General features: G+C 45.0%; 2 protein-coding genes and 1 long non-coding RNA gene across 6 annotated transcripts in view; 2 read left to right on the top strand and 1 right to left on the bottom strand.

Annotated features, from left to right (window-relative positions):
• Nucleotides 1-20,525, top strand: part of abca1a (ATP-binding cassette, sub-family A (ABC1), member 1A) — a 29,217-nt gene extending 8,692 nt beyond the window's left edge. The window contains exons 6-50 of one of the 4 annotated variants that reach the window (XM_017460993.3): nt 619-740; nt 1,931-2,122; nt 2,931-3,020; nt 5,054-5,294; nt 5,396-5,535; nt 5,748-5,864; nt 6,072-6,266; nt 6,544-6,749; nt 6,885-7,061; nt 7,163-7,385; nt 7,579-7,800; nt 7,898-8,102; nt 8,211-8,324; nt 8,400-8,574; nt 8,656-8,787; nt 8,907-9,046; nt 9,136-9,273; nt 9,695-9,927; nt 10,012-10,084; nt 10,179-10,381; nt 10,470-10,518; nt 10,615-10,719; nt 10,849-10,997; nt 11,083-11,207; nt 11,289-11,387; nt 11,622-11,811; nt 11,923-12,017; nt 12,122-12,154; nt 12,348-12,453; nt 12,629-12,703; nt 12,897-13,066; nt 13,165-13,342; nt 14,466-14,581; nt 14,676-14,820; nt 15,537-15,660; nt 15,802-15,931; nt 16,020-16,140; nt 16,242-16,304; nt 16,396-16,502; nt 16,672-16,813; nt 16,899-17,033; nt 17,365-17,468; nt 18,132-18,224; nt 18,325-18,568; nt 18,933-20,525. In XM_017460993.3, coding sequence (XP_017316482.1) covers nt 619-740; nt 1,931-2,122; nt 2,931-3,020; nt 5,054-5,294; nt 5,396-5,535; nt 5,748-5,864; nt 6,072-6,266; nt 6,544-6,749; nt 6,885-7,061; nt 7,163-7,385; nt 7,579-7,800; nt 7,898-8,102; nt 8,211-8,324; nt 8,400-8,574; nt 8,656-8,787; nt 8,907-9,046; nt 9,136-9,273; nt 9,695-9,927; nt 10,012-10,084; nt 10,179-10,381; nt 10,470-10,518; nt 10,615-10,719; nt 10,849-10,997; nt 11,083-11,207; nt 11,289-11,387; nt 11,622-11,811; nt 11,923-12,017; nt 12,122-12,154; nt 12,348-12,453; nt 12,629-12,703; nt 12,897-13,066; nt 13,165-13,342; nt 14,466-14,581; nt 14,676-14,820; nt 15,537-15,660; nt 15,802-15,931; nt 16,020-16,140; nt 16,242-16,304; nt 16,396-16,502; nt 16,672-16,813; nt 16,899-17,033; nt 17,365-17,468; nt 18,132-18,224; nt 18,325-18,568; nt 18,933-19,073 — 6,377 coding nt within the window. In that variant the 3' untranslated portion in view covers nt 19,074-20,525. Of the gene's footprint in view, nt 1-618; nt 741-1,930; nt 2,123-2,930; nt 3,021-5,053; nt 5,295-5,395; nt 5,536-5,747; nt 5,865-6,071; nt 6,267-6,543; nt 6,750-6,884; nt 7,062-7,162; nt 7,386-7,578; nt 7,801-7,897; nt 8,103-8,210; nt 8,575-8,655; nt 8,788-8,906; nt 9,047-9,135; nt 9,274-9,694; nt 9,928-10,011; nt 10,085-10,178; nt 10,382-10,469; nt 10,519-10,614; nt 10,729-10,848; nt 10,998-11,082; nt 11,208-11,288; nt 11,388-11,621; nt 11,812-11,922; nt 12,018-12,121; nt 12,155-12,347; nt 12,454-12,628; nt 12,704-12,896; nt 13,067-13,164; nt 13,343-14,465; nt 14,582-14,675; nt 14,821-15,536; nt 15,661-15,801; nt 15,932-16,019; nt 16,141-16,241; nt 16,305-16,395; nt 16,503-16,671; nt 16,814-16,898; nt 17,034-17,364; nt 17,469-18,131; nt 18,225-18,324; nt 18,569-18,932 lie in introns of all 4 variants that reach the window. The other 3 variants (XM_017460992.3, XM_047152330.2, XM_047152329.2) reach the window with 3 other exon arrangements.
• A 2,476-nt stretch (nt 20,526-23,001) lies between these two features.
• The window catches only part of LOC108260607 (cell surface glycoprotein 1), a 10,246-nt gene continuing 5,747 nt past the window's right edge, over nt 23,002-27,500 (bottom strand). The window contains exons 8-12 of the mRNA XM_053677730.1: nt 27,417-27,500; nt 27,223-27,276; nt 25,764-25,832; nt 23,812-25,359; nt 23,002-23,732 (exon numbers count right to left, since the gene is read on the bottom strand). The exon at nt 27,417-27,500 is cut by the window's right edge and continues 12 nt beyond it. Of these exons, the coding sequence (XP_053533705.1) occupies nt 23,602-23,732; nt 23,812-25,359; nt 25,764-25,832; nt 27,223-27,276; nt 27,417-27,500 (1,886 nt within the window). The 3' untranslated portion in view covers nt 23,002-23,601. The remainder of the gene's footprint in view (nt 23,733-23,811; nt 25,360-25,763; nt 25,833-27,222; nt 27,277-27,416) is intronic.
• Nucleotides 27,396-27,500, top strand: part of LOC128629474 (uncharacterized) — a 1,468-nt gene continuing 1,363 nt past the window's right edge. Inside the window, exon 1 of the long non-coding RNA XR_008393825.1 lies at nt 27,396-27,500. This exon is cut by the window's right edge and continues 26 nt beyond it. This is a non-coding gene — a long non-coding RNA (uncharacterized LOC128629474).

Here is a 27,500-nt window from a genome sequence, read left to right as displayed (position 1 = left end):
TCTACGCTGGATTTCTACGGCGATGTTCCATCAACGTCTTTAAAGAGGTCCTTGTTTTGCAGCATTTTTGGTGCTCAAGTTTAATGAAGTATTACAAATATAAAGTCTTATATAAACACGGTGTGTCTTCATCTGGTTGAACTGTTAGCACAGAAACCTTTAGACAACATTGCAGCAACGTTATTCAAACGCTTTACTGAATACAGAATGATAAAAGGGTGCCCAAAGAGGAATGACCTTCTGTAACCTCAGTCTGGCTCGAACCCATTTACACAGACAGCTCTTCTGGAATGTTCTGACATACTGAACACGACGAGCTGTCTCACTCTCTTTTCTTCCTGCCCTGTCTGTCCTAAATACCACGCCGCACTGTTCCTCGGGTTATGTTTATTGTCATCGTGACAATGGCTGCATTATCATGTGTTATTGCTGAGTGGGGGATTTCACTGTTGTTGTTTAGTGAGATCTGTTTATTATTCCATGCAAATCAGCACAAGTAAATAAAATAAGAAATAACTGTAACTGTGAACGGATAAAAACTCTGTGTAAAAACTTTTCAATGTGTGTTTTTTTTTATTAATCTCATCATTTTTATTATTATTATTATTATTATTTCAGGGTTTAAGTTGAAGGACTTCCTGCGCGATAATGAAACCCTGTCTGCGTTCCTGGAGCAGAACGCGACGCTGAGCAGACACGCCGTGCAGCAGATCGTGGATGCCAACGTCAACCTGGAAAAAGTAAGAATGGTTTTTAAACACGTCTCAGTCAGCCGTGTTTAACGTTCGTGTTTGTTCACTCGGATATCAGAACATTCTTCATGCCCTTGCTCCAGTCAGTAAAATACGGAGATATAAAATTGGACGCTTTGTAATAAGTATTTATTCATAAACTCCTGTACGGAGGAGAGCTGTTTGTGTTACACAAGGTCAAACCACGAGGCAGTGCAGATTACTGAGCATTCACCAGACGTCTGCAGTCCACAGACACGTGAGGGGAGGAGGGGATGAGGGGAGAGGATGAGGGGAGAGGGGAGGATGAGGGGAGAGGATGAGGGGATGAGGGGAGAGGATGAGGGGAGAGGATGAGGGGATGAGGGGAGAGGATGAGGGGAGAGGAGGGGATGAGGGGAGAGGAGGGGATGAGGGGAGAGGATGAGGGGATGAGGGGATGAGGGGAGAGGATGAGGGGAGAGGAGGGGATGAGGGGAGAGGATGAGGGGAGAGGAGGGGATGAGGGGAGGGGATGAGGGGAGAGGATGAGGGGAGAGGAGGGGATGAAGGGAGGAGAGGATGAGGGGAGAGGAGGGGATGAAGGGAGGAGAGGATGAGGGGAGCGGATGAGGGGAGAGGAGGGGATGAGGGGAGGAGAGGATGAGGGGAGAGGGGAGAGGAGGGGATGAAGGGAGGAGAGGATGAGGGGAGCGGATGAGGGGAGAGGAGGGGATGAAAGGAGGAGAGGATGAGGGGAGAGGGGAGAGGAGGGGATGAAGGGAGGAGAGGATGAGGGGAGAGGAGGGGATGAAGGGAGGAGAGGATGAGGGGAGAGGGGAGAGGAGGGGATGAAGGGAGGAGAGGATGAGGGGAGCGGATGAGGGGAGAGGGGAGAGGAGGGGATGAGGGGAGAGGAGGGGATGAAGGGAGGAGAGGATGAGGGGAGAGGAGGGGATGAAGGGAGGAGAGGATGAGGGGAGCGGATGAGGGGAGAGGAGAGGATGAGGGGAGAGGGGAGAGGAGGGGATGAAGGGAGGAGAGGATGAGGGGAGCGGATGAGGGGAGAGGGGAGAGGAGGGGATGAAGGGAGGAGAGGATGAGGGGAGAGGGGACAGTGCAGGACTCTCTCTCCACAGGGGATATGAAGTTCCTCACTGATCAGACGGTTGGTGATGTTGTGCTGATGAGTTATAGAGCGAGTGTGACCGCTTCCCCAGGTGCTGATTAATGGTTTCGGCGTGCACCTGAGAGATCTGTGCAACACGACGTCGTTGGAGGAGTTTGTCCGCATCGCCGATCCTGACGTCTCCGAGATGACGCAGAAAATCATCTGTCAGTCGCCTGCTGATTGGCTGAACAGCGCAGAGAGCCACTTCCTGTCCAACCTTGACTTCCTGAAACCCATACGGGTAAGACACGTACAGACCCATGTGACCAGAGCGAGGGAAAGTAAGCTTCCTTTGTTTACAGTTAGATACGTAGATATTAAACTGTTTTATTATTCAAGATTCCACCTCGGCGCTGCTGAGTTCTGGATTCTGATTGGTCAGGAGGTGTTGATGAATTTTCTCTACCAGCAGTAGCGCAGGTTTATAGTAACGCTCTGGTTGGAATACGTCATCGTTTCTATAGTAACAGCTCGTTGACTGGGACTGGGACAGCGGACGCTTTACATCGCTGATATGGTGCAGTTTTCGTTACGGAAAACTGGGACAGTTCGGTCCCTCGTTAATTGGAGCTTCTGTTAGTTCTGACGTAACGAGCTTTATTAGGTTTATTCACAGAAAAGACGTGCGTGTTTTTCTTTTAATCTGCCTCTCTTCTTAAACAGCAGAACAGGCCAAATAGTCACGCTGATCATTTCAGCCGTAATCACGCAGGTCTAGCGGTCGGTACGCAAGAAAAATGGACAGAATGAATTCGGGGCAATTTACGGGTAAATTTCTACAATACAGACTTTGTGGAACGATTACGGGAAACCGCGACATCACACGCTTTATCACAGACTGAGCATTGTCCTTTTTTTAACCATATAATAGGAAATCCATGGCGCTGGTCCGAGTGCGTCGGCGTGTGGGACGCACGTCACTGTGAACTCGCATCACACAGAACACTGGTTTTGTTGTTTTTCAATAATAAAAGGTCACGATGGTCACGCTTTACTCCCATAACAAACAGAATATCAAAATCCTGACCTGTCTTACTCTCCTCTCGCAGAACGACGTCAGATCCAACCCTAAACTGGTCCAGGACGTGTCTCTGGCCACTGATACGCTTCTGGAGAGTCTGGGATCTTTGGCTGTTCAGGTGAGCGTTCCCAAAATATCCCTCATCCTCGTCTGGAAGCAAAATGAAATGCCAGGGAGGGAAGTGTGATACGTCCGGTACAATTTCCAGAACATACTTTACTGTATGTAGGTCAAACGCCAGGGCTCGGAGATTATTTAACACGAGAAAGGCACTTTAATAATAGCCGAGGAACGTCTCTGCACCTCATTAAACACGGCAGGACATGCACGTATGTATGAATATATCAAATTCGGAAACGCCTACACGTCATCCTGCCGTCTCTAATATCAGAAAAGACCGAGAGAAAACCGCTAATAAACTCACATTATTCACACCAGTGGGATTTCAGAGAGACTCTATTCTATTTCAGCATTACCATGACAACCACCGTGTCTTCATCACAGACATTCGCTAAGACAGCTAGCTACCTAGCTCAGCACTCTCGTCCTGCCGCTAAATGTTTGCACCTATACTGGAGCCCTGTAAACGTTTACGTTAGGCGTGATTGGTTGAAAGCTGTTGAGTTTATTGTGTGACATCACAGATTAAGCTCAGACAGTATGTACTATAGCTCCGCCCACCGAAGCGTTTTCTACAGAAGTAGTGAGAAGGAGTCTCTGGGTTGTCTGGCCTCTTGCTCAGCTTTGGAAGTTTGGAAACCGGAGCCGAGTCAGAAAGTCATGAGTGATTTACCAGACGCCGGCAGATCCTGCTCTCATACAGTTCAACAGCTGAGCGGAACACGAGGTCACTTTCAGTCACTGCTGTTCTGCAAGATGTGGACTGTGTGCATGAAATAAAACAAAGGGAACCGTCATGAAGGCGTTGTGCTTGTTTACACACAGAAAGGCCAAGATATTTCAGTCGTGTCACACAGTTAACACACACACCATGACTGTCAGCGTTTACAAAGGAAATGAAACAGAAACAGTTCCCCTGCCTCAGCTTCTCTTTTGTTCTCACGCTGCGGTTTTTAGCGCTCGTCGAACTGCAGTAACCCCGCAGCGAGGCTGTAGGATGGGAGGTTACTGCAGGTCGTTGCAGGCTCCTCGAGTTCCTCTGCTCTTGTTTGCGTGACTCTGTCTCCTCCTCAGAACGCTATGTGTTTACAGTAGCTGTTGTTTGTGGTGAGATCTGGATGCCTGTAGGATGTGATTCAGCTTTGTCTGAAGGGAGAAGTGTGATTAGTGAGAGATGAGTCGTTAGGAATGAAGACTGGAAAAAGCTGTTTCACTCACAAACACAACAGAGATCAGGAAATGAACGTCTTTATGTTTTAATAATCACGCTTGTGATGAAGATCAGTTTAAATGTGACTGTAACGTTTTCCTCCGTGATAAACTCTAGCATTTCTTGCTTTCTCGTCTTTGTCGTTGCTCGCTGAGGAAGCAGGTCAGTTCCAGTCTGACCCGGAGTAACCTCTCCGTTCCGTTTATTCCAGACAAAAGTATATGGTCAGAGTAAAGTACCGAACATCGCACACGCTTTATCATTTCCTTCTCCAAGAAAACATCATGTCTTTCGCTTTTCCTTAACAAAAAGACATGTAGTAACCCCACTACACACACACACACACACACACACACACACAGTAGAGCTTACGCAGTGGAGATGTGTTCATAAAGTGTGTGTTTCATTACCATCTTTTGTTCGTCTCCTGCGTTGTGACCGAGAGTAACCCGCGGTACTGATCCTGCACTCAGCAGCTCAGCAGCGCCCCCTTCAGGCCGACGCTGGGGTTTAGTTTCAGTCTCAGCCCTTCTGGTTTCTACATTATTAATTAGTTGTTTATAGAAATTCATTGTAATTGCACTATATTCACGTTCATGTTGCTTTAATGACATGAAAAATGTCTCTTTAATCTAAAACACCTATAACATTATACACATTTCTGTATACCTCACTCGATATAGTGAAAATGTATGTTTTTAAAACATTGATGATGTTTGTTTGTTCATTAACAGCTCGTTATAAGACCATTATAAGCACAGTCTGGGATTTATCCCTGATCTCCGCGTCCGTAACGAATGATTCCTGATTTTCTCTCGCAGCTGGTGAGCATGAAGAGTTGGCGTGACATGAGGAATGAGATCCTTTTCCTGACCGGAAACGCCACAAACTCACCCAATCACGTGTACCAAGCCGTGTCACGCATCGTGTGTGGACATCCAGAGGGCGGCGGCCTGAAGATCAAATCCCTCAACTGGTACGAAGATAACAACTACAAGGCCCTGTTCGGTAACCATAACGACAGCGACAACGAGCCCGCGTCCGCCTACGACAACACGTCCAGTAAGTTCTGCTGTAAATTCTCGGAGAATATCAGTCATTAAAACATCGGAGTTATCATGAACATCCGCTCAGTGGAGTGTCTTCTTTCTCCTCTCCTTCAGCTCCGTACTGTAACAGCATGATGAAGAATCTGGAGTCGACTCCGATCTCACGGATGATCTGGAGAGCGCTGAAGCCTCTGCTCATGGGGAAGATCTTATACACACCTGATACACCGGCTACACGCAAGATTATACACGAGGTCCGTCTCTGTCCGAGTGACTGACAGTTATCATCACTTTATTTCATGTGAAGTGTCTGTCTGACTGTCTCTCTCTCCTCCTGTCTCTCTCTCCACCTGTCTCTCATCTCCTCCTGTCTCTCTCTCCACCTGTCTCTCTCTCCTCCTGTCTCTCTCTCCTCCTGTCTGCCCCCCCCCCCCCCCCCCCCCCCCCCCCCGTCTCTCTCTCTCAGGTGAATAAGACGTTCCAGGAGCTGGGTGTGCTGCGGGATTTAGGAGGCATGTGGGAGGAGATGAGGGTGAAGGTCTGGGACTTCATGGAGAGCAGTGAAGAAGTGGATCTTGTGAGAGTGAGTTGACTGTGATAGATATCATATTAACTCCACAGCGCCACACCGTGGACAAACAGATTGCATTACACTCGAATATTGCACACATCATAAAAAAATCGCTTTCCTTCTTCTTGATGTAATGCTAGCACGCTAGCTTATGACTCTCGGTACGTTTGAGTGATACGGAGGAGTACTTTTTGAGCATGTGATGTCCTTCCTCTGTAGACTCTGCTCCAGAATAACGCCAGCGCTCAGTTCTTCAACGACAGGCTGAAAGGGACGGACTGGCGAGTGGAGGACATTTCACAGTTCTTGACTAAAGCCTCTGAGGACACGCGCCCCCCGGGTACAGGGTACACCTGGAGAGACGCGTTTAATGAGACGGACCAGGCCATTCTGACCATCTCACGTTTCATGGAGGTAAACCCACGTGTTTCTACTCGCTGTGCACACTGCTGTGAGGTGTGTTAATCATGCTTGTGAAGGAGATCTCTGTGTGTATTCATGCCACGATGCTGAAACCTTAAATATCAGAAGTGCTGCATTTCCTGCTTGTAATTTCATTCTTAAAGTTAATGTTTAGTAGAAGACATGAAGCCATCACCAGAGTAAAATCCCAGTCCTGCTGTCTGGTCTTGTGATGTTTTCTCTGCTCCTAAATCAAATGTTGGTTGATTTTTTTCTTTTCAATCTAAAGTGTGTGAACTTGGACAAGTTGGAGCCGGTGTCGAGCGAGGAGCGTCTGGTGAATAAATCCATGAGACTGCTGGACAATCGCAAGTTCTGGGCCGGGATCGTGTTTCCGGACATGCAGGCCGATTCCTCCGAACTTCCTCCCAATGTCAACTACAAGATTCGCATGGACATCGACAACGTGGAGCGTACCAATAAGATCAAGGACGGGTAGGGAACCGTTTGGGTTCTTTTTCAAGCATCACGGTCATGTGACCAGAACGTAAATGACCGTCTGTTTATATTTGACTTATTTAATCTTGTAAATGTTTATTTTAAATGAAGTATCGTGTTTCGTACTCTCAGGTACTGGGACCCTGGTCCCCGTGCGGACCCATATGAGGATCTGCGCTACATCTGGGGAGGATTTTCATACCTACAGGACGTTGTTGAACACGGGATTATCCGGGCTCTGACAGGAAGCAAGGAAAGAACTGGCGTTTACATCCAGCAGATGCCGTACCCGTGTTACGTCGATGATATGTAGGTTTTCACCTTTTACGTTAAAGTTCAACTTTGCAGTCTTTTGTCTTCGTTTATTTGAGCCCTGTCTGTTGTTTGTCTCTGTGTTTATCTGTGTGTAGGTTCTTGCGTGTGATGAGTCGCTCGATGCCGCTCTTCATGACGCTGGCCTGGATGTACTCAGTGGCCATCATTATTAAAGGCATAGTGTACGAGAAAGAGGCGCGTCTGAAGGAGACCATGAGGATTATGGGATTGGATAACGGGATCCTGTGGCTGAGCTGGTTCATTAGCAGCCTGATCCCACTGCTCATCAGCGCCGCCCTGCTGGTCCTCATCCTGAAGGTGTGACTCTTCCTCATCCTTCTACAAAAAATACTTATCAGTGTAATATGATAGATTTTCATGGCATCGTGTTAGACACAAACATTTTTCCAAATCAATCAATCAATCAATCAATCAATCAATCAATCAATCATCTCCACTGAAAGTAATTAAAGTCACAGTTTGATCCTCTGAATGTCTCTCTACGTTACAGGTGGGGAACCTTCTGCCCTACAGTGACCCGGGTGTGGTCTATCTCTTCCTGGTGTCCTTCGCCATCGTCACCATCATGCAGTGTTTCCTGATCAGCACGCTGTTCTCTCGGGCCAACCTGGCCGCCGCCTGTGGGGGCATCATCTACTTCACCCTGTACCTGCCCTATGTCCTGTGTGTGGCCTGGCAGGACTACATTGGCTTCGGGGCTAAAGTGGTCGTGGTGAGTAGTGTGTTAATCAGAGGAGGGGTTCGGAATATGAGAATACCTCTAGGCCTTGAGAAGATAGCTTGGATTTATTACTGTGTCTGTCTCTCAGAGCCTGTTGTCTCCAGTGGCGTTCGGTTTTGGCTGTGAGTACTTTGCGCTGTTCGAGGAGCAGGGAGTGGGCATTCAGTGGAACAACCTGCTGTCCAGCCCCATGCAGGAGGACAACTACAGCCTCACTACCTCCATCTCGCTCATGCTGATAGATGCCGTGCTGTACGCCATCATGACGTGGTATATCGAGGCTGTCTTCCCAGGTAATCCCCCCGCCGTTCAGTTCATTCAGCATTCATACGTTTCGCTGATGAGTCACAGGCAGGAGTTCCAAACTATTCATGCACTGCAATGCTTTTAAATCTCCCCAGGTCAGTACGGCATTCCCCGGCCGTGGTATTTCCCCCTCACCAAATCTTACTGGTGCGGAGAGAAATGCGGCTGGACGACAGCTTCCTCCACCAAGAAGAAAGAAAACGCAGAAGGTATTTATATCTTTTTGTTTATAGTTTATCCAAATAAACAACTGTACGAAGCTCATTGTTCTGGTTTTCCCAAAGCTGTGTGCATTGAGGAGGTACCGGCTGATCTGGAACCCGGTGTCTACATCGAGAATCTAGTGAAGGTCTACAGACATGGCAACAAGCTGGCAGTGGATGACCTCACGCTGGGCTTCTACGAGGATCAGATTACCTCCTTCCTGGGCCACAATGGAGCAGGAAAGACCACCACCATGTAAGATTCTCTTCAAGAGTCTCTTCTACAGGAAGCAAACGTTTATGTTCAGTTGTTCTGAATGATGATTTCCCCCTTCAGGTCCATTCTAACTGGCCTGTTCCCTCCCACATCTGGCACCGCTTACATTATGGGCAAGGACATCCGTTCAGATCTAAGCGCCATCCGTCAGAACCTGGGAGTGTGTCCTCAGCACAATGTCCTGTTCAGCATGTACGTTCTTCTACGGATAATTTTACTACCATGAAAACCTCAGATTGATTTTTATCCCCAAACTCAATCAAGAACTCGAGCATTTGTTCTAAAACGTGTTGTTCTTGCTTGGCCTCCAGGTTGACGGTAGAAGAGCACATCTGGTTCTATGCTCGTCTGAAAGGCCTGTCAGAGGAGAAGGTGAAGTCCGAGGTGGAGCAGATCGTTTCAGATTTAGGCCTCCCTCACAAACGCAAATCTCGTACTAGTCAGCTTTCAGGTAAGCTCACGTGAAAGATCTAGAACGTCCAAAAAACTGGCCGAAGGTCATTTGCGTCATGAGCATCAACGGTGTTGATTCTATTACAGGAGGAATGCAAAGGAAGCTCTCTGTTGCTTTGGCATTTGTTGGAGGTTCAAAGGTCGTGATCCTGGATGAACCGACAGCTGGGGTCGATCCGTACGCTCGCAGGGGCATCTGGGACCTGCTGCTCAAGTATCGGCAAGGTATGGGAAATCAATATTTATTACCAGTTTTAACGTCTGTGTAACGTGTGGCAGGACAAATGTGCATAAATTAATTCTAGAATTATAATTACCCAAATCCAGAGCGAGGATTAATCTGAAATGAATGAAATATGCCTAAAAAAGTGCCTACACTTGGGATAAGGAGAACTAGAAATACTCTGATAAATGAAAAATGAGGCGTAACAACAGACACTGCATTCACACAGCTTATCAGAACCTGTTAACACCAGACCATCTCGTAGCTGAAGTTCTTCTGGGTTCAAATAATGTTCCCCAAGTGTACAGGTAGATTCCTCATGAAAAGTCCACGCTTGAGGTGTAAGTGAAGAAATCTGAGCATTTCTCAGCACGTTAAATTGTTCATGTAGCTGGGTAATGGACTGATTTTCATCTTCATCAGGTCGAACCATCATCCTCTCCACCCACCACATGGACGAGGCCGATATTTTGGGCGACCGCATTGCCATCATCTCTCATGGGAAGCTGTGCTGTGTGGGATCCTCCCTATTCCTGAAGACCCAGCTGGGCACTGGATACTACCTAACTCTGGTCAAGAGGGATTTTGACCTGTCTCTGAGCTCATGCCGCACCTCCAGCAACACCGTGTCCTGTTCCAAGAACAGTCTGAAGAAGGTTCGTGGTGACAAACCTGTGAGAAAAGCCTGGTTAAAATGTTGAATAGTCACTGTATACAAACCAATCATTTTGTCCATGCAGGATGACAGCGTCTCTGAAAGCAGCTCTGACGCCGGCCTTGGAAGTGACCACGAAAGTGAAACTACCACCATCGGTAATGTTCGACCAGAACGCACCAATCAGAACTTCCGCTTTGTGGAATCAGAACTTTACAATATCTACTTTTATTTAAATGTTTGACATTCCAGACATCTCCCTGATCTCCAACGTCATCTTCAAGCACGTTCCCTCAGCCAGACTGGTGGAGGATCTGGGCCATGAGATCACCTACGTGCTGCCTTATGAAGCAGCGAAGGATGGTGGCTTTGTGGAACTCTTCCACGAGATTGATGATCGCCTCGTCGACCTCGGCATCTCCAGCTACGGCATTTCAGACACCACGCTTGAGGAGGTAAGTCAGTGTAGATAGATAGACCTAATAATATCTTTGCCATGCTGAATGTGACAGCATTGTGACCAGGTTCTTCTCTGTGGTGCAGATCTTCCTGAAAGTTGCGGATGATAACGGAGTCGACGCTGTAACCGCGGGTAAGATCAAACAAACTGAGCCCACAGTCAGAATATCACCACTACAAGTTAAAGGATCTAGAAAATGCTCATTTTCCCAATCATTTTGTCCTCTAGATGGCACTATTCCAAGGAGGCACCGCCGGCATGCGTTTGGTGACCATCAGAGCTGTCTGAAGCCCTTCACCGAGGATGACAGCTTTGATTTGAATGATTCTGAAGGTGATCCAGGTACTTTTGTCTTTTATTGTCTGTCCATAACACCACCTTCTCACTAGCAACATCACATCACATATTACTTCACATGGCGTAGTGAAGGCGTTTATTTGTGGCGTTCGATCACATGTTCAGAATCCCGGGAGACGGACTGGTTAGGAGTCTCTGATGGAAAAGGCTCGTACCAGGTGAAAGGTTGGAGTCTGAAGAGGCAGCAGTTTGTGGCTTTACTCTGGAAACGTTTCCTGTATGCCCGTCGCTCTCGGAAAGGATTCTTTGCTCAGGTGCGCTGATCATCTCACACTATTAGCTTTCTAAACTTCATGCATCTTTCTGAACCTTTCCCTAACCCACGTCTGCTACTTCCAGATTGTCCTTCCAGCTGTGTTCGTGTGCATTGCCCTGGTCTTCAGTCTAATTGTGCCACCTTTCGGAAAGTACCCAAGTCTGGAGCTGGAGCCCAGCATGTATGAGGAGCAGTACACCTTCATCAGGTAAACACCACACCTCCAATAACAGGTTTAAAGTATATACAGTGAACCAGAGTCTTATTGAGTTCTTCTATTTCACGTCAGTAACGACGCCCCGGACGATCCGCACACTAACAAGCTACTCGGCGCGTTAACGGACAGTCCGGCCTACAGGGGGCGGTGTTCAGAGGACGGGACGCCTGGGTGAGTGAATATTTTGTACCTTGGTATCTCTGTGAATAAGGTCTTGCTCGTACCGAGTCTCGTTTATCCAGCTATGTAAATGTTATGTAATTGTTTAGCCACACCCACAAAACTCCATAAAAGACAAAGCCCACAGAGCACTGAGGATGATCAAATGGTGACTAGACGGTGTAAGAGTGAGGTGTTTTCTGACATTTACTTAAATTCCTAACAACTACATTCTCTATAAAACAGAGACGGGTCATGTCCGATTAGAGACAGTGAGTGGATTGTTCCCGAAGTTCCCAAGACCGTATCGGACATGTTTCAGACCGGAAACTGGAGCATGGAAAACCCGTCACCTCTCTGTGAGTGCAGCTGTGAGGAGAAGAAGAAGATGCTGCCCGAGTGTCCACTGGGAGCAGGCGGCCTTCCACCACCACAGGTAAAAATGAACGATCAATAAAGGCTAATGATGCTACCTTTATGTGTGATAATGACAGGGTGGAGGCTTTTTATTTTATTTTAAAAAAGCCTTCCTGTTCACTTTGTGTAGATCAAAACCAGCGGTACAGACACACTGCAGAATCTAACAGGGAGGAACATCTCCGACTACCTGGTGAAAACCTACGCTCAGATTATTGGAAAGAGGTGAGGAGGAAGATTACGGAGACGTTCAGTGATGGTGGCGTGAATAAACGCTGTTGTTGTGTGTGTAAATCTCTAACAGCAGCTTGTTTCATGTTCTTCTGCAGTTTGAAGAACAAACTCTGGGTGAATGAGTTCAGGTGCGTCTTACATCATGCATTAATCAATTAAACAGTGAATTTATTAAAACTTTTCATGATAAGTGTGAAATTTACATAATAGTAAAATCCCCATCAAACATGTCCATGTGTGAGGTTCGGTACTGACAGCATTCAGTAGTCTGTGTGTAATCAGTACAGCTAACCTGACTCTTTTCTCATTGGTTGGTCACAGATATGGCGGATTCTCATTGGGCGCCAGAAGTTCACAAGGCCTGCCCCCTTCGGATGAGATCTCCAAGGCTATCGCTCACATGCGTGCTCGTTTCAGCTTGGAAAGAGTGAGTCTTTTGACATTGTTTTGGTTTAAGAGTAGCTAAATAAGACGATATCTTCCCCTCTTTCTTCAGTCTTTCATCTCATTTGTTCTGGATTGTTATTAGGATTTCTGTAAAGTTTTGTTTGTCTTCAAGAGAATACTGAATCTTATATTTACATTATTGTTCTTGGGAGCAGGGCACGGCACCAGACAGGTTTCTGAGAGGTTTATCCAGCTTCATCAGTGGCCTGGACACCAATAACAATGTCAAGGTCGGTATTTTTAATGTGCTTTATGATGAATATTGAGTATGATTACTAGAGTAATGGATCCAGAGAACACGTGAGGAACCGTAGATGTTCTCCAGTCACACTTCAGAGACATCAGAATGATGATCATGATGATGTCATGCTTCACTAAATTGATGAATTGACAGTTTTGACACTTTCTCCTCTTCATGTGCAGATCTGGTTCAATAACAAAGGCTGGCACAGCATCGCCGCGTTCCTCAACGTGATGAACAACGGAATCCTGCGTGCCAGCCTGCCCGCCGGTCTGAACCCCGCCAAATTTGCTATCAAAGCTTTTAACCACCCGCTGAACCTCACTAAAGAGCAGCTCTCTCAGGTGGCCTTGTGAGTAATCGTGCTCCTCATTACAGAAACCTGAAGTTCCCCCAGAGCACGCGCTTCCCTCTGACTTCCATCTGACGTGTTGTTTTATTTTTTGTCAGGATGACCACCTCAGTCGATGTCCTGGTGTCCATCTGCGTCATCTTCGCCATGTCCTTCGTCCCGGCCAGCTTTGTGGTCTTCCTCATTCAGGAGAGAGTGAATAAAGCCAAGCACATGCAGTTCATCAGCGGAGTTCAGCCTTTCCTCTACTGGCTCGCAAACTTTCTGTGGGATATGGTGAGAGATCGTCCTATCATTTACCGTTCTGCATTCTGATTGGTCAGGAGGTGTTGATTAGTTTTCTCTGACAGCGGCTCGGACAGTGGCGCAGCTGCACATCACAGGTTTATATTAATGCGCTCGGTCGACATGCACACGCTCCACATGAACAGAGTAAAACTTTTGTGAAAACGCTGATATTGTTTTCTTTCTTTTCATTTATTTAACATCTTCAGGACAGAGGAGATTACACTGGTGTTTTCTAACATGAAACGCTGCGGTTTTATGTCTTAATAAGTTCAAGAGAATAAAGAGAAAGAATAGAGAGAGAGACTAAAGAGGGAGAATAGAGAGAGAGAGAATAGAGAGAGAGAATAGAGAGAGAATAAAGAGAATAGAGAGAGAATAGAGAGAGAATAGAGAGAGGGAATAAAGAGAGAATAGAGAGAGAATAAAGAGAAAGAAAATAGAGAGAGACTAAAGAGAGAATAGAGAGAGAATAAAGAGAGAAGAAAGAGAGAGAGAATAGAGAGAGAGAATAAAGAGGGAGAATAGAGAGAGAGAATAGAGAGAGAATAGAGAGAGAATAGAGAGAAGGAATAGAGAGAGGGAATAGAGAGAGGGAATAGAGAGAGGGAATAAAGAGAGGGAACAGAGAGAGGGATGGTGAGGGAACGAGTGTTCATAGCTGCTGTAACGTAAGTATTAACAGGAACTCACTCGTCTCACAGACGTTCTGCGATATTAAATGTAACTGTAATTGGATAAAAGTATTGCATTCTTTAATAAATGTAAGAGGAATAATATTATAAGAGGAATAAGGCACATGGGGACATGCTGTTAGAGGAAAATAATCAACTTTGGGTAAGAGTAACTTCATGGCAGTACCTTGTCACGCAGTTTTCTGTGTATTTTATAATAATTAAATATATTATACGTGGATTTTAGACAGAATTTTTAACTTCTCAGTTAAAAGACATCTTATTTTTATTGTAGTTTTGTATTCTTCTCACGGTAGAATAAAACGTAGTCGATGTACGCGAGTTATTTGGATAAGATATTTGTATGTTGTTGTTTCCGTGGTAACTGGGTTAGCGTTAGGGTTCAGACTAACCGAACCTTTCTTGTATTTCTTTTCCAGTGTAACTACATCGTCCCTGCAACACTCGTCATCATCATCTTCGTCTGCTTCCAGCAGGAAGCCTACGTCTCGTCCACCAACCTTCCTGTCCTCGCGCTCCTTTTACTGCTTTATGGGTAAATTCAGCCAGATGTTCGCCTGCTGCTGTTAAAGCTGTATCCGTCCTCCATGAGACTGAAGACTCGTGTTGTTGTGTTTGTCTCTGTACAGCTGGTCCATTACTCCTCTGATGTACCCAGCATCATTCTTCTTTAAGATCCCCAGCACGGCCTACGTGGTCCTAACCAGCGTCAACATCCTCATTGGAATCAACGGCAGCGTGTCCACCTTCGTCCTGGAGCTTTTCGGTAGCAATGTGAGTACGGATCGTGCACAGAACCGCCCCGGGGGGGTCACTCGAATCACTCGGGGGGGGGTCACTCGAATCACTCGGGGGGGGGTCACTCGAATCACTCGGGGGGGGGGTCACTCGAATCACTCGGGGGGAGGGTCACTCGAATCACTCGGGGGGGGTCACTCGATTCACTCGGGGGGGGGTCACTCGAATCACTCGGGGGGGGGGGGGGGGGTCACTCGAATCACTCGGGGGGAGGGTCACTCGAATCACTCGGGGGGGGTCACTCGAATCACTCGGGGGGGGTCACTCGAATCACTCGGGGGGGGTCACTCGAATCACTCGGGGGGGGGGGTCACTCGGGGGGGGGGGGGGTCACTCGGGGGGGGTCACTCGAATCACTCAACTGATCTGACCAAGTCTCACGATGAAGCGGTGATAACACCCCTAACACGCCCACGCGTGGATTTCAAGCTTTATTAATAATATTTGTAACAGACAGGGATGAGGGACAGAACATGGCTGTAACATGAGTGTGATGTGTTATTCGTTTAAAATCTCGCACATTATTACGGAATTCAGTTACTGTAATGTACAGGGGTGTGTATATTTTTATAATAAGTGTATAGTATGTATATGTTTTATAATAATCATTGTAAAAATGTGCTTTTAAATCACTGTGTTGTATTAAAATAATAAAAGTACGACGCTACGCTGTGCGCTGTGTCCTGATGCAGGAGGTCGGTGGCATCAATGACATTTTGAAAAACGTCTTCCTGATCTTCCCTCACTTCTGCCTGGGACGTGGGCTGATCGACATGGTGAAGAACCAGGCCATGGCGGATGCTCTGGAGAGGTTCGGTAAGATACGATCCAGTGATTTCTTTTTTTTATGGAAAGTTCCCTTCAACAGAATAATAAGCTGTGTTCAGAAGCACCGTGATTTGTGGTTCTGTTCAGTTCTGGAAGTATATAAATGATTTCCAACCTGCGGATCCTCAGGTGAGAATCGGTTCCGTTCTCCTCTGGCATGGGACATGGTGGGGAAGAACCTCTTTGCTATGGCAGTGGAAGGCGTGGTCTTCTTCGGCATTACAGTGCTCATACAGTATCGCTTCTGCATCAAGGCCAGGTAACGCCTCGGTTCCTCGGTTCCTCAGTGGATTTATCTATGAGTCTTCTGTGTTCTCTGTAAGCTGATTAAACCTCGGTGCCTACAGGGGCTTTAGTGCTCACCTGAAGCCAGTCAGCGAGGAGGACGAGGACGTGGCCAGGGAGAGGCAAAGGATCCTGGGTGGAGGTGGACAGAGTGACATCCTGGAGCTCAGACAGCTGACCAAGGTTAGATCACTTCCTGCTTCTTCTACAGTGCATGAATCAAAAGAGAAAGCTGTAAATATAAGAGCTTCGAGCAATAACGTGATGGTGTGACATCATCACAGGTGTATAAGAGGAAGCAGAAGCCAGCGGTGGACAGACTGTGTGTGGGAATTCCACGTGGAGAGGTAAAACCTCCTCAGAGCTCCAGATATCATCAAGTCATGATGTTTTAGTGCATTACGCGTGCGATATTAAATACGCCATTTCTCTTCGCAGTGTTTTGGATTGCTTGGTGTGAACGGCGCTGGAAAAACGAGTACCTTCAAGATGCTCACTGGAGATTCGATCATCACGAGCGGAGAGGCTTATTTAGCTGGCAAGAGGTACGCTGAGCAGAACCGAGGCCATGTGCAGCGACACTACTGTCAGAGCTGCTGTTACAGATAATTAATCAACACCGGAATGCAGAATTCAGCCGCACGCTGCGGTGTACCGCGATATCTAATACGCAACTGCGTTTTCTACAGAAACTGACTGTAAACTCTGTTTCAGCGTGCTGACGGAGATCAATGAGGTGCATCAGAACATGGGCTACTGTCCTCAGTTTGACGCCATCAACGACCTGCTGACCGGCCGAGAGCACCTGGAGTTTTACGCCATTCTACGTGGAGTGCCCGAAAAAGAAGTGTGCGAGGTTAGTACTCCGCTAGAGCTGGGCGTGATTGAAAACGTTCATTACACATACTCAGTGCTAACCCTTGTACCCGGTGCTGTTTCAGGTGGCAGAGTGGGGAATCCGTAAACTGGGTCTGGTGAAGTATGTGGACAAATCGGCGGGAAGCTACAGCGGAGGAAACATGCGCAAACTCTCCACGGCCATCGCTCTGATTGGAGGCCCACCCGTGGTGTTCCTGGTGAGTGTAAACCAGACACCAGCCTCCTTTACTGGTATAAGCAAAAACAACCTAGATCTCCGAGTTCTGGGAGAACACAGTGTTCCTGCTCGGGATGAGGTATTAGAGGTCACGTCCTGGCTTCCAGGAATCAGACAATACCCATCTCCCCTCCCCCCCCATCCTCCTTCTCCTCCAGTCTGCCTTTTGCTGCTCTTTAACTCCACACACAGGGCTCTGATGCTTGATTGTTAAAGTCCTGACGAAGCACAGAACCACAGCGAGACACAGTGACCCAGTTCCTGTGTTTTTCTGGGAATTTATGCGTCACTCTGTTCTTGTTTTGGAACAGGACGAACCCACGACCGGTATGGACCCGAAAGCACGACGTGCTCTGTGGAACTGTATCCTCAGCATCATTAAAGAGGGACGGTCTGTCGTTCTCACCTCACACAGGTAAGAACCAGGAGGAGATTACTGATACTGCGAGTGTATGGACTTTCTGAACAGAACTTTGCTATTAGAATTTAATTCGAATTTCCAAAAATGTTGAAGTCTTCTATTTTAAAAAAAAAAAAAAAAGAAAGGTTCCTCAAGGGCTGTGTGAACGTTTAAGGGATCTAGCATTCTAATGGGGCTTTTATGTAACATGGTTTCTGTAGGGTTCTATATAGAACGTTTAAGGATTTAACCTTTTTTAAGAGTAATTTTATAAAAGTTTCAGTTTTATTCTGAGTTTGTATTTAGTACAATTGAAAATAATAAAGTTCTTGAATTCTTCAGTTTGTCCCTTTTAGAGGAACTTTTAAAGGTTCCATGTTGAATCCTGCACCAGAGGGTTTTCTTTAAGAAAGTGGAACCTGTGTAGAAAGCAAATAACCCATAATGTCCCCAAAATCCCTAGAGAGCATTTAACATGTACCGTTAGAGGAAAAGTTCAGTCTAGAACCTTCAGGGGTTTGGGTCTGTCTCCCTGAAGGTTCCCAAGAAGGACAAACCAAAGAACATGTTAGGGTTTTAGACTGAAACTGGTTTTTGTTGTTAAATTAACATTAAACGTAAACCTTTATTGGCTAATGGAGGTGTTCGGTCTAACCCTGTCTCTGTTCGTCATGGCAGTATGGAGGAGTGTGAGGCTCTGTGTACTCGCATGGCCATCATGGTCAATGGCAGGTTCCGTTGCCTGGGCAGTGTTCAGCATCTGAAGAACAGGTAGGAACCCAGGACAGCTCTCGCTTTCAGTAACAAGCGTGATGGAGATCTTTATGTGAAGTTCCTGCAGAACGGAGTTTGATCAGTATTGTCTGTTCAGGTTCGGTGATGGCTACACCATCATCCTGCGCGTGGGAGGGTCCGAGCCTCGTCTAGAGCCGGTGATGGAGCTGATTGAGCGCGAGCTACCCGGCAGCACCCTGAAGGAGAAACACAGGAACATGCTGCAGTACCAGCTTCCATCATCTCTCTCCTCACTGGCTCGGATCTTCAACATCCTGTCCAAGAACAAAGCGCAGCTCCACATCGAGGACTACTCCGTCTCACAGACCACGCTAGACCAAGTAAGATGTTCTGAGTGAAACCAAATTTAGCAAGCGAAGAACCCCATGTACACGATTCATCAGTTTCTCCAGCTGAGAAAAATCCTTAAAGGCGCTTGATGGAACCTTGTTACATTAGTTGAGAACCCTTGAAGAACGTCCTGAGCTGGATATTAGGTGTACTGTTCAAATTTAGCTTCTGTGTAGACTCGTACCCCTACATCAGAGATTCCCAATCAGAAAGGGTTCTAAGATCACGTCCGAAATCCTGATGAACTGATGAACACTTGCGGTGTATTTCATGTGCCGTATCTATTCCATAATTCATTATGTTTTAATTCTAATCATTCCACATGGGTCTCTTATCTCGTTCTGTTTTCTTCAGGTTTTTGTTAATTTCGCCAAGGACCAAAGTGATGAGGACCATCTCAAAGACATTTCTGTAAACAAGAGCGATGCCGTGGTGGACCTTTCACAGCTGGACACCTTCCTCACGGACGCTAAAGCGCAGGAGACGGTGGTGTGACTCATCAGAACCTGACACCAGTGGACAGATGTTCTGAGATCTGTTTTTAAAGACACTAGTTTTACTTTGAATATATCTTTAGTATCTTTTGTCATGTTTTCAGTGGTGTGTGTTCCCAGAAGAGGGCACTGGACCTCAGACACACTACTAAAACCAAACTCAATGCAAATCAATGCAAAGACAGAAATCCACTGCGATGCAGACGAGGTCCAGCCTGGTGCCGCTTCTCTGCATCACACTGTCACTGTTTGTGGACAAAAAACTTGAAGCTTGAACAGTATTTTTTACAAAAGTTCTTTGTAGGGTTCTTCGTGGTTCCACTCGGACACTGCCAGTAAGATGCACGATTCAGGGTCGAAGGTCATCTCTCTCTCCGATGCAGGACAGAACCACTCCGGCAGTTTTCACATTTTGCATCAAACGTGTTCTCAAAGGGACTTTTTTGTTGGACGTTGTTGTCCAGCTGTACAGGAAGTTGACGCGAGCTTCTCGGGAACTTCTGGTGTGTGTAGGTGTTGCATGCTTTACAAACGAGCTGCACGGAGAACCCACGTGTTCTCTAAAGTACGTTCCTGAGAGTTGTGATCTTGTGGATTCTGCCGTCACGTCACTGGTTCACTTTTTATAAAGACGTGTAGATAAAAGCTCAAACAGGACACAGGAGAAGGTCGGTCGATAATTATCGTACAAATCCCATGATGCATTTTGTGCCAAACTGAAATCCTGTCAGAAAGTGAAGTTTGTAGAGTTTGTTAGATGTTTTTACACCGTCGTAGACTGCACGTGCTGTGGACGGTGATGTTCATGTTCAACACGTGTGTGTTTCCTGACTTTAATACCGAGTTTAATCTAAAGACTTCTCTACCAGGCTGAGCGTCATGTTTAATCTGTACAGCGGCCACGTGCAAATTTTACATTCAGGATAAAACTCAGGGTTTTATTCTTTCTGCATTTCATCCACTCTTTGTGCCCTTCACGTCTAATTCCACGTGCATCAGTGACCCCACAAAACCTGATGGACGTTTCGGGACGTTTCTTTCCAGCCTGAAGTTAAAGATGTGACCAAAAGTGCCACGTATTCGGTGCTTTAAGATTAAATTCCGTTACAGTAAAATTCCCTTCAATGAAATGAAATGATATTAAAGATGATATTAAAGATGATATTAAAGATGAGATGGAGTGATGTTTGGAGAGAAGTAACCTGTTTATCATCGGTCCAACACGGAAGCACTTTATAACAGTCTACTGAACTGTAGGGTTTTTTATTTCGGTCCTGGACATTTACACTTTATAAAATTTCCTGAACAGGACGCTTTCTTTAACACAACAGTAAAAAGTCTCGCCATGCTCATTCTGTGTTAAATTATGTGTTTACACTTTAAGTATTAAAATCTATAATAATGTTATGTCTTTTCTGTACTTCTATATGAATAAAAACATTTTGTCCTTGTACTGTGTTTATCCGATGTAAATGACTTTAACATTATTCTGGCATTTTAATACACAGCAGAATATTTACACCAGCTGGTGTATATGTGCTATAAATATTTATCTACTGTATATATTACTGTAGCAGCGGCCGTAAAGCACGGCGTGCCGTGTGGAATTCCTGCCACACGTTTATCCTGGTGTTAATGCGTGGAGGTGAAAATAAAGGAATACAGTACAGTCTGTTCAAATCAGTCAGGAGTTAAAATACCAGCTTCCAGTTTCATCATACACACTACTGCAAAATCTCTGAATTACAACTGACATACACATACATAGCTCAGTAATATTTCAGTACTTCCTTCTTTACACATAAACACAACAAATTCAGTTCAAATTATTGAGTCAATTGATGTTTTTTTCAGTTTAATTTAAATATGTTCCTACAGCTGCACTGGTCTGTTGAAATAAAGGCCACGCATTGTACAGATGTGTAAACTGAAGCCTTTCAACACGACCTGAAGCACACATCCAAATCAGCAAAGGAACGGCTTCACCGGAAGGTCAGTGTGTTTGAATGACCCGGCCCGAACCCAGACCTGACTCCAGCTAAATATCTGTGAGGTGACCCGAAGCGTTCCGTACACAGGAGACGCCCTCACGATCTGAAGATCTAGACTGTTTGCCAGTCCAGATGTGCCACGCTGATAGACTCTTACCCAGAAACACTGAGTGGTGCAGTGGTGCTTCAACAAAGTATTCGTTTAGGGGTGTGCACACTTATGCGACTAGCTTATTGTAAGTTTTTCATTTGTATTTTTTCCCTAAAAAAGTTTCTATAGTTTTTTATTTGTATATTTTGCAGTTGCACATTAAAGGTGAGAAAAGATCTGACATGATTGATCGCACTGGCATTCTTTACTTCACAAAAACCTGCCATTTAAACAGGGGCGTGAAAACTTTTATATCCACTGTAGGTTAATAAATAAAAAGGTACCTCTGCTGTACCGTTTATCTACAGAATCGAGTAGATTTCAGAGTTCAGAGTTCTCTCGCTGAAGAAGCAGATGTTTTCTAACCTGCTGTAATGTTTAAACACTGACCTGATGTTCATGGAGCTGATGACTGACTGAAACGGGTCACAGGTTCACCTCGTTAGGTCTAATGAAGGTAATAAAAGTTCACCTGGGTTCACACTCTCAGAGTTGAGCGTCGGTGTGAATCATCTCACACGTTCTCTAACCCTGAACTTACTGAGCTTTCACAGAGCTGGAGAAGGAGATGAAGATGAAGAGAGTTTAGATAAAGATCTCCAGCGTGCAGGATTGGTAGATTTAGAGAAAAGAGTGTGTACAGGACTGAGACTCATGGATGATCAGGTATCAGAGGAATCAGCGGTTAACTGACTGCCCCACTGTCTCCTGCTGTGTTTCAGTCACACGCTGCTGAACACCGCGGATGTAGTTTGGATGGAACGGTGAAGTGTTCTGTGGTCCCGGGAGCATGGACATGCTGACGTGCAGGCTTCATTAGTTCACAGCTCAGATTCGCATACAGAAAAACGCGTGTGATATTAGACCAATCACATAACATCAAAGGAAAGAAGCTTTCTTCCAAGCACATGGAGATTTAACAAGATAACAATAAACATCTCTTTATTTTCCTAAAGAATCCACACAGGATGAATGTCTGGGACTCCGGGGCTGACAATAGCGAAGTGTAGATGTGTGTTAACCCTAACCCCTAACTCTAACCCTCTAACCCTCTAACCCTAACCCCTAACTCTAACCCTCACCCCTAACTCTAACCCCTAACCCAAACCCCTAACTCTAACCCCTAACTCTAACCCTCTAACCCTCTAACCCCTAACTCTAACCCTCTAACCCTCTAACCCCTAACCCTCTAACCCCTAACTCTAACCCCTAACTCTAACCCTCTAACCCTCTAACCCCTAACTCTAACCCTCTAACCCTCTAACCCCTAACCCTCTAACCCCTAACCCCTAACCCCTAACTCTAACCCTCTAACCCTAACCCCTAACTCTAACCCTCTAACCCTAACCCCTAACTCTAACCCTCTAACCCTAACCCCTAACTCTAACCCTCTAACCCCTAACTCTAACCCTCTAACCCTCTAACCCCTAACCCTCTAACCCCTAACTCTAACCCCTAACCCAAACCCCTAACTCTAACCCCTAACCCAAACCCCTAACTCTAACCCCTAACTCTAACCCTCTAACCCCTAACTCTAACCCTCTAACCCCTAACTCTAACCCTCTAACCCTAACCCCTAACTCTAACCCCTAACCCAAACCCCTAACTCTAACCCCTAACTCTAACCCTCTAACCCCTAACTCTAACCCTCTAACCCCTAACTCTAACCCCTAACCCAAACCCCTAACTCTAACCCCTAACCCAAACCTCTAACTCTAACCCCTAACCCAAACCCCTAACTCTAGCCCCTAACCCAAACCCGGTCCATGTATTTAACTTCAAAATTATAAGGACATTGCCAATTTTGATGTAATTTTTTTATTTAAAAAATCATGCATTTAAAAAAAGTAGTAATTAAAACTGTAAGGTTATTTTTGCTGATATATAATTTCAAGACATTTAATCACAACAACATCCCGTACAGATACATCACACAGTGCATTTACAACAATAACCTGATTGGCTAGTTCACCTATTCTGTAACACATTAATATAATTCATTCATGGCAGCCATCAGAATTCTCTGGGAAACCATGTTAAATGTCAAAAATTATTTTTGAAGAAAGCTCTGATCTGGTTAAACATAAGAAATAAATAATTAAAACAAATTTGAAAATGTAATAAGTAAAACCCCGTGATTTCTGCAGTGAGAGATGACATTTTCTGAAATATTCAGATTTTTGTTAAATGGTATGATGTATTTACAATTCATTTACAATTCAGATTTTTAATAAAATCTAACAGACACTAAATAAAACAGCTGGAACACCGTACGTGTACAGTGTATACAAGATCTGTATAAAAATAACCAAAATAACCAACAACATAAAGACTTTTATCAGTATAAAATAATCAGTAAAAAACTGAAAGGTGAAGCGTAATAAACTTCAGTCACACTGCATGTCGAGGTCCTCAGTAGGTGGCACACGGTGGGAGTCCTCAGCAGATTCATGATCCATGGTGTCCTCCTCTGGGGCAGAACAGGTAGACTCATCCACGTTCATCGGATCGCTCTCCCCTGGTGGAAATTAATGTCCGTGTTATTTTTTTGTTCACATTTTCACACTTTTTCTCTTCATTTTGTCCACATTTCTTACCTTCACTGTCTGCTGCTTCTCCCGTACAGAGACGCTTGAACTTTCTGTTTTCTGTGCTTGAACTCGGAGAAGTTTGCAGTGCTTTCTTCTTGGCAGGGATTTCTCCTGCTTCAGCTTTGTCAAAAGAGCTTTCTCTTTCATTTGCTCTGTCTTTTCTCTTCCTCTGTTTGATGTTTATTCTTCTTTGATCTGCATTGTTAGTAGGATGTTTACGGACTGAGATGAATTGTCCTGCAGATGTTGTGGGGACGGTGGCAGACTCTGAGAAGGTGGCAGTATGTTTGGGCTCTGACATGGTGGCAGCAGGTGTGTAATTTGAGTTGCTGGCAGTAGGTGTGGCATTTAAGCTGGTGGCAGCAGGTGTGTAATTTGAGTTGCTGGCAGTAGGTGTGGCATTTAAGCTGGTGGCAGCAGGTGTAGGATTTGTGTTGGTGGCAGCAGGTGGAGCATTTACGTTGGTGGCAGCAGGTGTGGACTTTGAGTTGGTTGTAGCAGGTGTGGGATTTAAGTTGGTTGTAGCAGGTGTGGGATTTGATGGGGTGGCAGCAGGTGTGGGATTTGAGGGGGTGGCAGTAGGTGTGGGCTTTGTGTTGGTTGTAGCAGGTGTGGGATTTGAGGGGGTGGCAGCAGGTGTGGGATTTGAGGGGGTGGCAGTAGGTGTGGGCTTTGTGTTGGTTGTAGCAGGTGTGGGATTTGAGGGGGTGGCAGCAGGTGTGGGATTTGAGGGGGTGGCAGCAGGTGTGGGATTTGATGGGGTGGCAGCAGTTGTGGGATTTGAGTCGGTGGCAGCAGGTGTGGGATTTGAGTCGGTGGCAGCAGGTGTGGGATTTGAGTCGGTGGCAGCAGTTGTGGGATTTGAGTTGGAGGCAGCAGGTGTGGGATTTGAGGGGGTGGCAGTAGGTGTGGGCTTTGTGTTGGTTGTAGCAGGTGTGGGATTTGAGTTGGTGGCAGCAGGTGTGGGATTTGAGTTGGTTGTAGCAGGTGTGGGATTTGAGTTGGAGGCAGCAGGTGTGGGATTTGAGTCGGTGGCAGCAGGTGTGGGATTTGAGTTGGTTGTAGCAGGTGTGGGATTTGTGTTGGTGGCAGCAGGTGTGGGATTTGAGTTGGTGGCAGCAGGTGTGGGATTTGAGTTGGTTGTAGCAGGTGTGGGATTTGAGTTGGTGGCAGCAGTTGTGGGATTTGAGCTGGTGATAGTGAGTCTGGGATTTGCGGCAGAGGCAGCGGTTGTATGATTTGAGGGTCTGTCAGAAAGCAAGGTCTCTGAAATGGTGGTAGTGGGTGTGGAATTTGAGATGATGGCAGAAAGTTCCATGTCTGACATGGGGGCAGCAGGTGTGGGATTTGAGCTGGTGATAGGGGGGGTGGGATTTGAGCTGGAGCCAGCAGTTATGGGATTTGAGGTGATACCAGAAGGTTCCATCTCTGACATGGGGGCAGCAGGTTTGAAATGTGAGATAGAGGCAGTGAAGTTTGGTTTATCAGTGGTTGAACCAGCAGTGGAGAACCCTGGTGAGGAGGAGCAGGATCCTGGGTCCTCTTCTCTGGATTCTGGGTGTCAACAGAACTAAGTATCAGTGCATTCATATTAAATTTTTAGCAAATGTTATGTTTTTGAAAAGTAGAAGTGAGCGGCAGCAAACAGCAGCAGTTATAATTTTGAATACACACTGCATGTTTCTATGAAAAATCTCAATAATGAACTTGATACCTATGTGCTGTACGAATTTCTTTCTAAAACATATTAAAATATAGATCTAGGAACGTATCAGCTAACAAAATGACAACAGTAATGTGCACGTTGCACAATTAAAAAAGAAGTTTCTAAATTTCAGTGTTTAACATAAAGAGCAGTAATAAACCTAAATAAAGTTGATATTTACATCGACTACATCAGTATTCTGAGGTGCACTGTTGTTCTGTAACTCCATTAATCTACATGAATGTATATTTACCTGCAACGTGTGGGGTTTCTTTCACTTCTTCAGGATTCTGCTGTTCAGATGATTTCTGCTGATTGAGATCTGCTCTCACAAACACAGAACAGAAAATCAGTAGAAACAGATTTAGAGCCTTTCTAGGATTCAGATTGGACTGATTTGGGGTCTTGATAGAAGAGATGGAAGAACTAGTGTCACTTAATTTAAATTCTTTAAACCAATAAACTTTTTGTGATTCCTGATGCCTCAGTTCCATTACGCTCTGCACAAAAAGATACGATCGCTTTCACATCCCTGATAGCAAGACGTTCCCTACTGTTGTGTTGGAAGTCTGCTAAATAAAAAAAAAAACTCAAGAAAATAAAATATACAATGAGGGGATGTATGGACAAGGTTTTTTTTTTATTATTATTATTTTATTTTTTTTTTTATAAATGGCAACCCTTTATTTCATATTTTACAGACACTTCCCACCATTTTCGTGGCTGTTGTTGGATTTTACAAGATGTACATAACCACGTATAGATATTGGTTAGCCATGATGAGCCGGGGGGGTGGGGGGATGGGTGGGGGGTGCTGTTTGGTTGATTGTACTCTTTGTGTATGTGTATGTATATATATATGTATGTATGTATGTATGCATGTATGTGTGTATATGTATGTGTGTGTATGTATATATATATATGTATGTATGTATGTATGTATGTATGTGTGTGTATATGTATGTGTGTGTATGTATATATATATATATGTATGTGTGTGTATATATGTATGTGTGTATATGTATGTGTGTGTATATGTATGTGTGTGTATGTATATATATATATGTATGTGTGTATATGTATGTGTGTGTATGTATATATATATGTATGTATGTGTGTATATGTATGTGTGTGTATGTATGTGTGTGTATGTATATATATATGTATGTGTGTATATGTATGTGTGTATATGTATATATATATATGTATGTGTGTGTATATATGTATGTGTGTATATGTATGTGTGTGTATGTATATATATATATGTATGTGTGTGTATATATGTATGTGTGTATATGTATGTGTGTGTATGTATATATATATGTATGTATGTGTGTATATGTATGTGTGTGTATATATGTATGTGTGTATATGCAAGTATAACAAAAATGAGAATGGTATTGTTGCTATGTGACAGGAAATATGTTTTCTTTCTAAATAAAAATATTTTGGGAAAACCAATAAACTTTTATTATAAATAAAACACTCAAATACAATAAGGTTCTTCTGGGTTCCTTACGGGTTAATTGAGTGATTAAGGGTACTTAACTTTCTGAAATAGTTTTACTTGGAACTCATTTACTTGGGAAACACTCTGTTGTAAAAAAAAATAATTCACAGGATCTTTAAGCGTTCCCCCAGAAACACCTTTAAGGCCGATACGTTTAGCGAGAGTGTTAGAGGTTCATGAAGCTGCTTTAAAAAACTTTTACCTGGACATGGAGCTGGTGGCGTTTTTTCCCTTTGCTCAGAAGGTTGATCTATATCTATTAGCAGAAAGAAAGAATAAACAGAACGTTTCAGGAACAGAGACTTTTAAATATTTCCTGAGATGAAAACATAATTAGATGATAAACTGCTGATCAGGTGTGTGTAGGAAGTGTATAGATGAGAAGATGGGACCAACCTACAACCACAGAATGAGGAATTATAGATGGAGCATCATTCTGATCCTGACTCTCCATACAGATGTTACTCAGAGGTGCAGTTT

The sequence above is a fragment of the Ictalurus punctatus genome, chromosome 29 (genome assembly GCF_001660625.3).
Source record: "Ictalurus punctatus breed USDA103 chromosome 29, Coco_2.0, whole genome shotgun sequence".
NCBI classification, from domain to species: Eukaryota; Metazoa; Chordata; class Actinopteri; order Siluriformes; family Ictaluridae; genus Ictalurus; species Ictalurus punctatus.
Note: the sequence above shows the minus strand (reverse complement) of the source record. Positions and strands in the feature narration are given on the sequence as shown.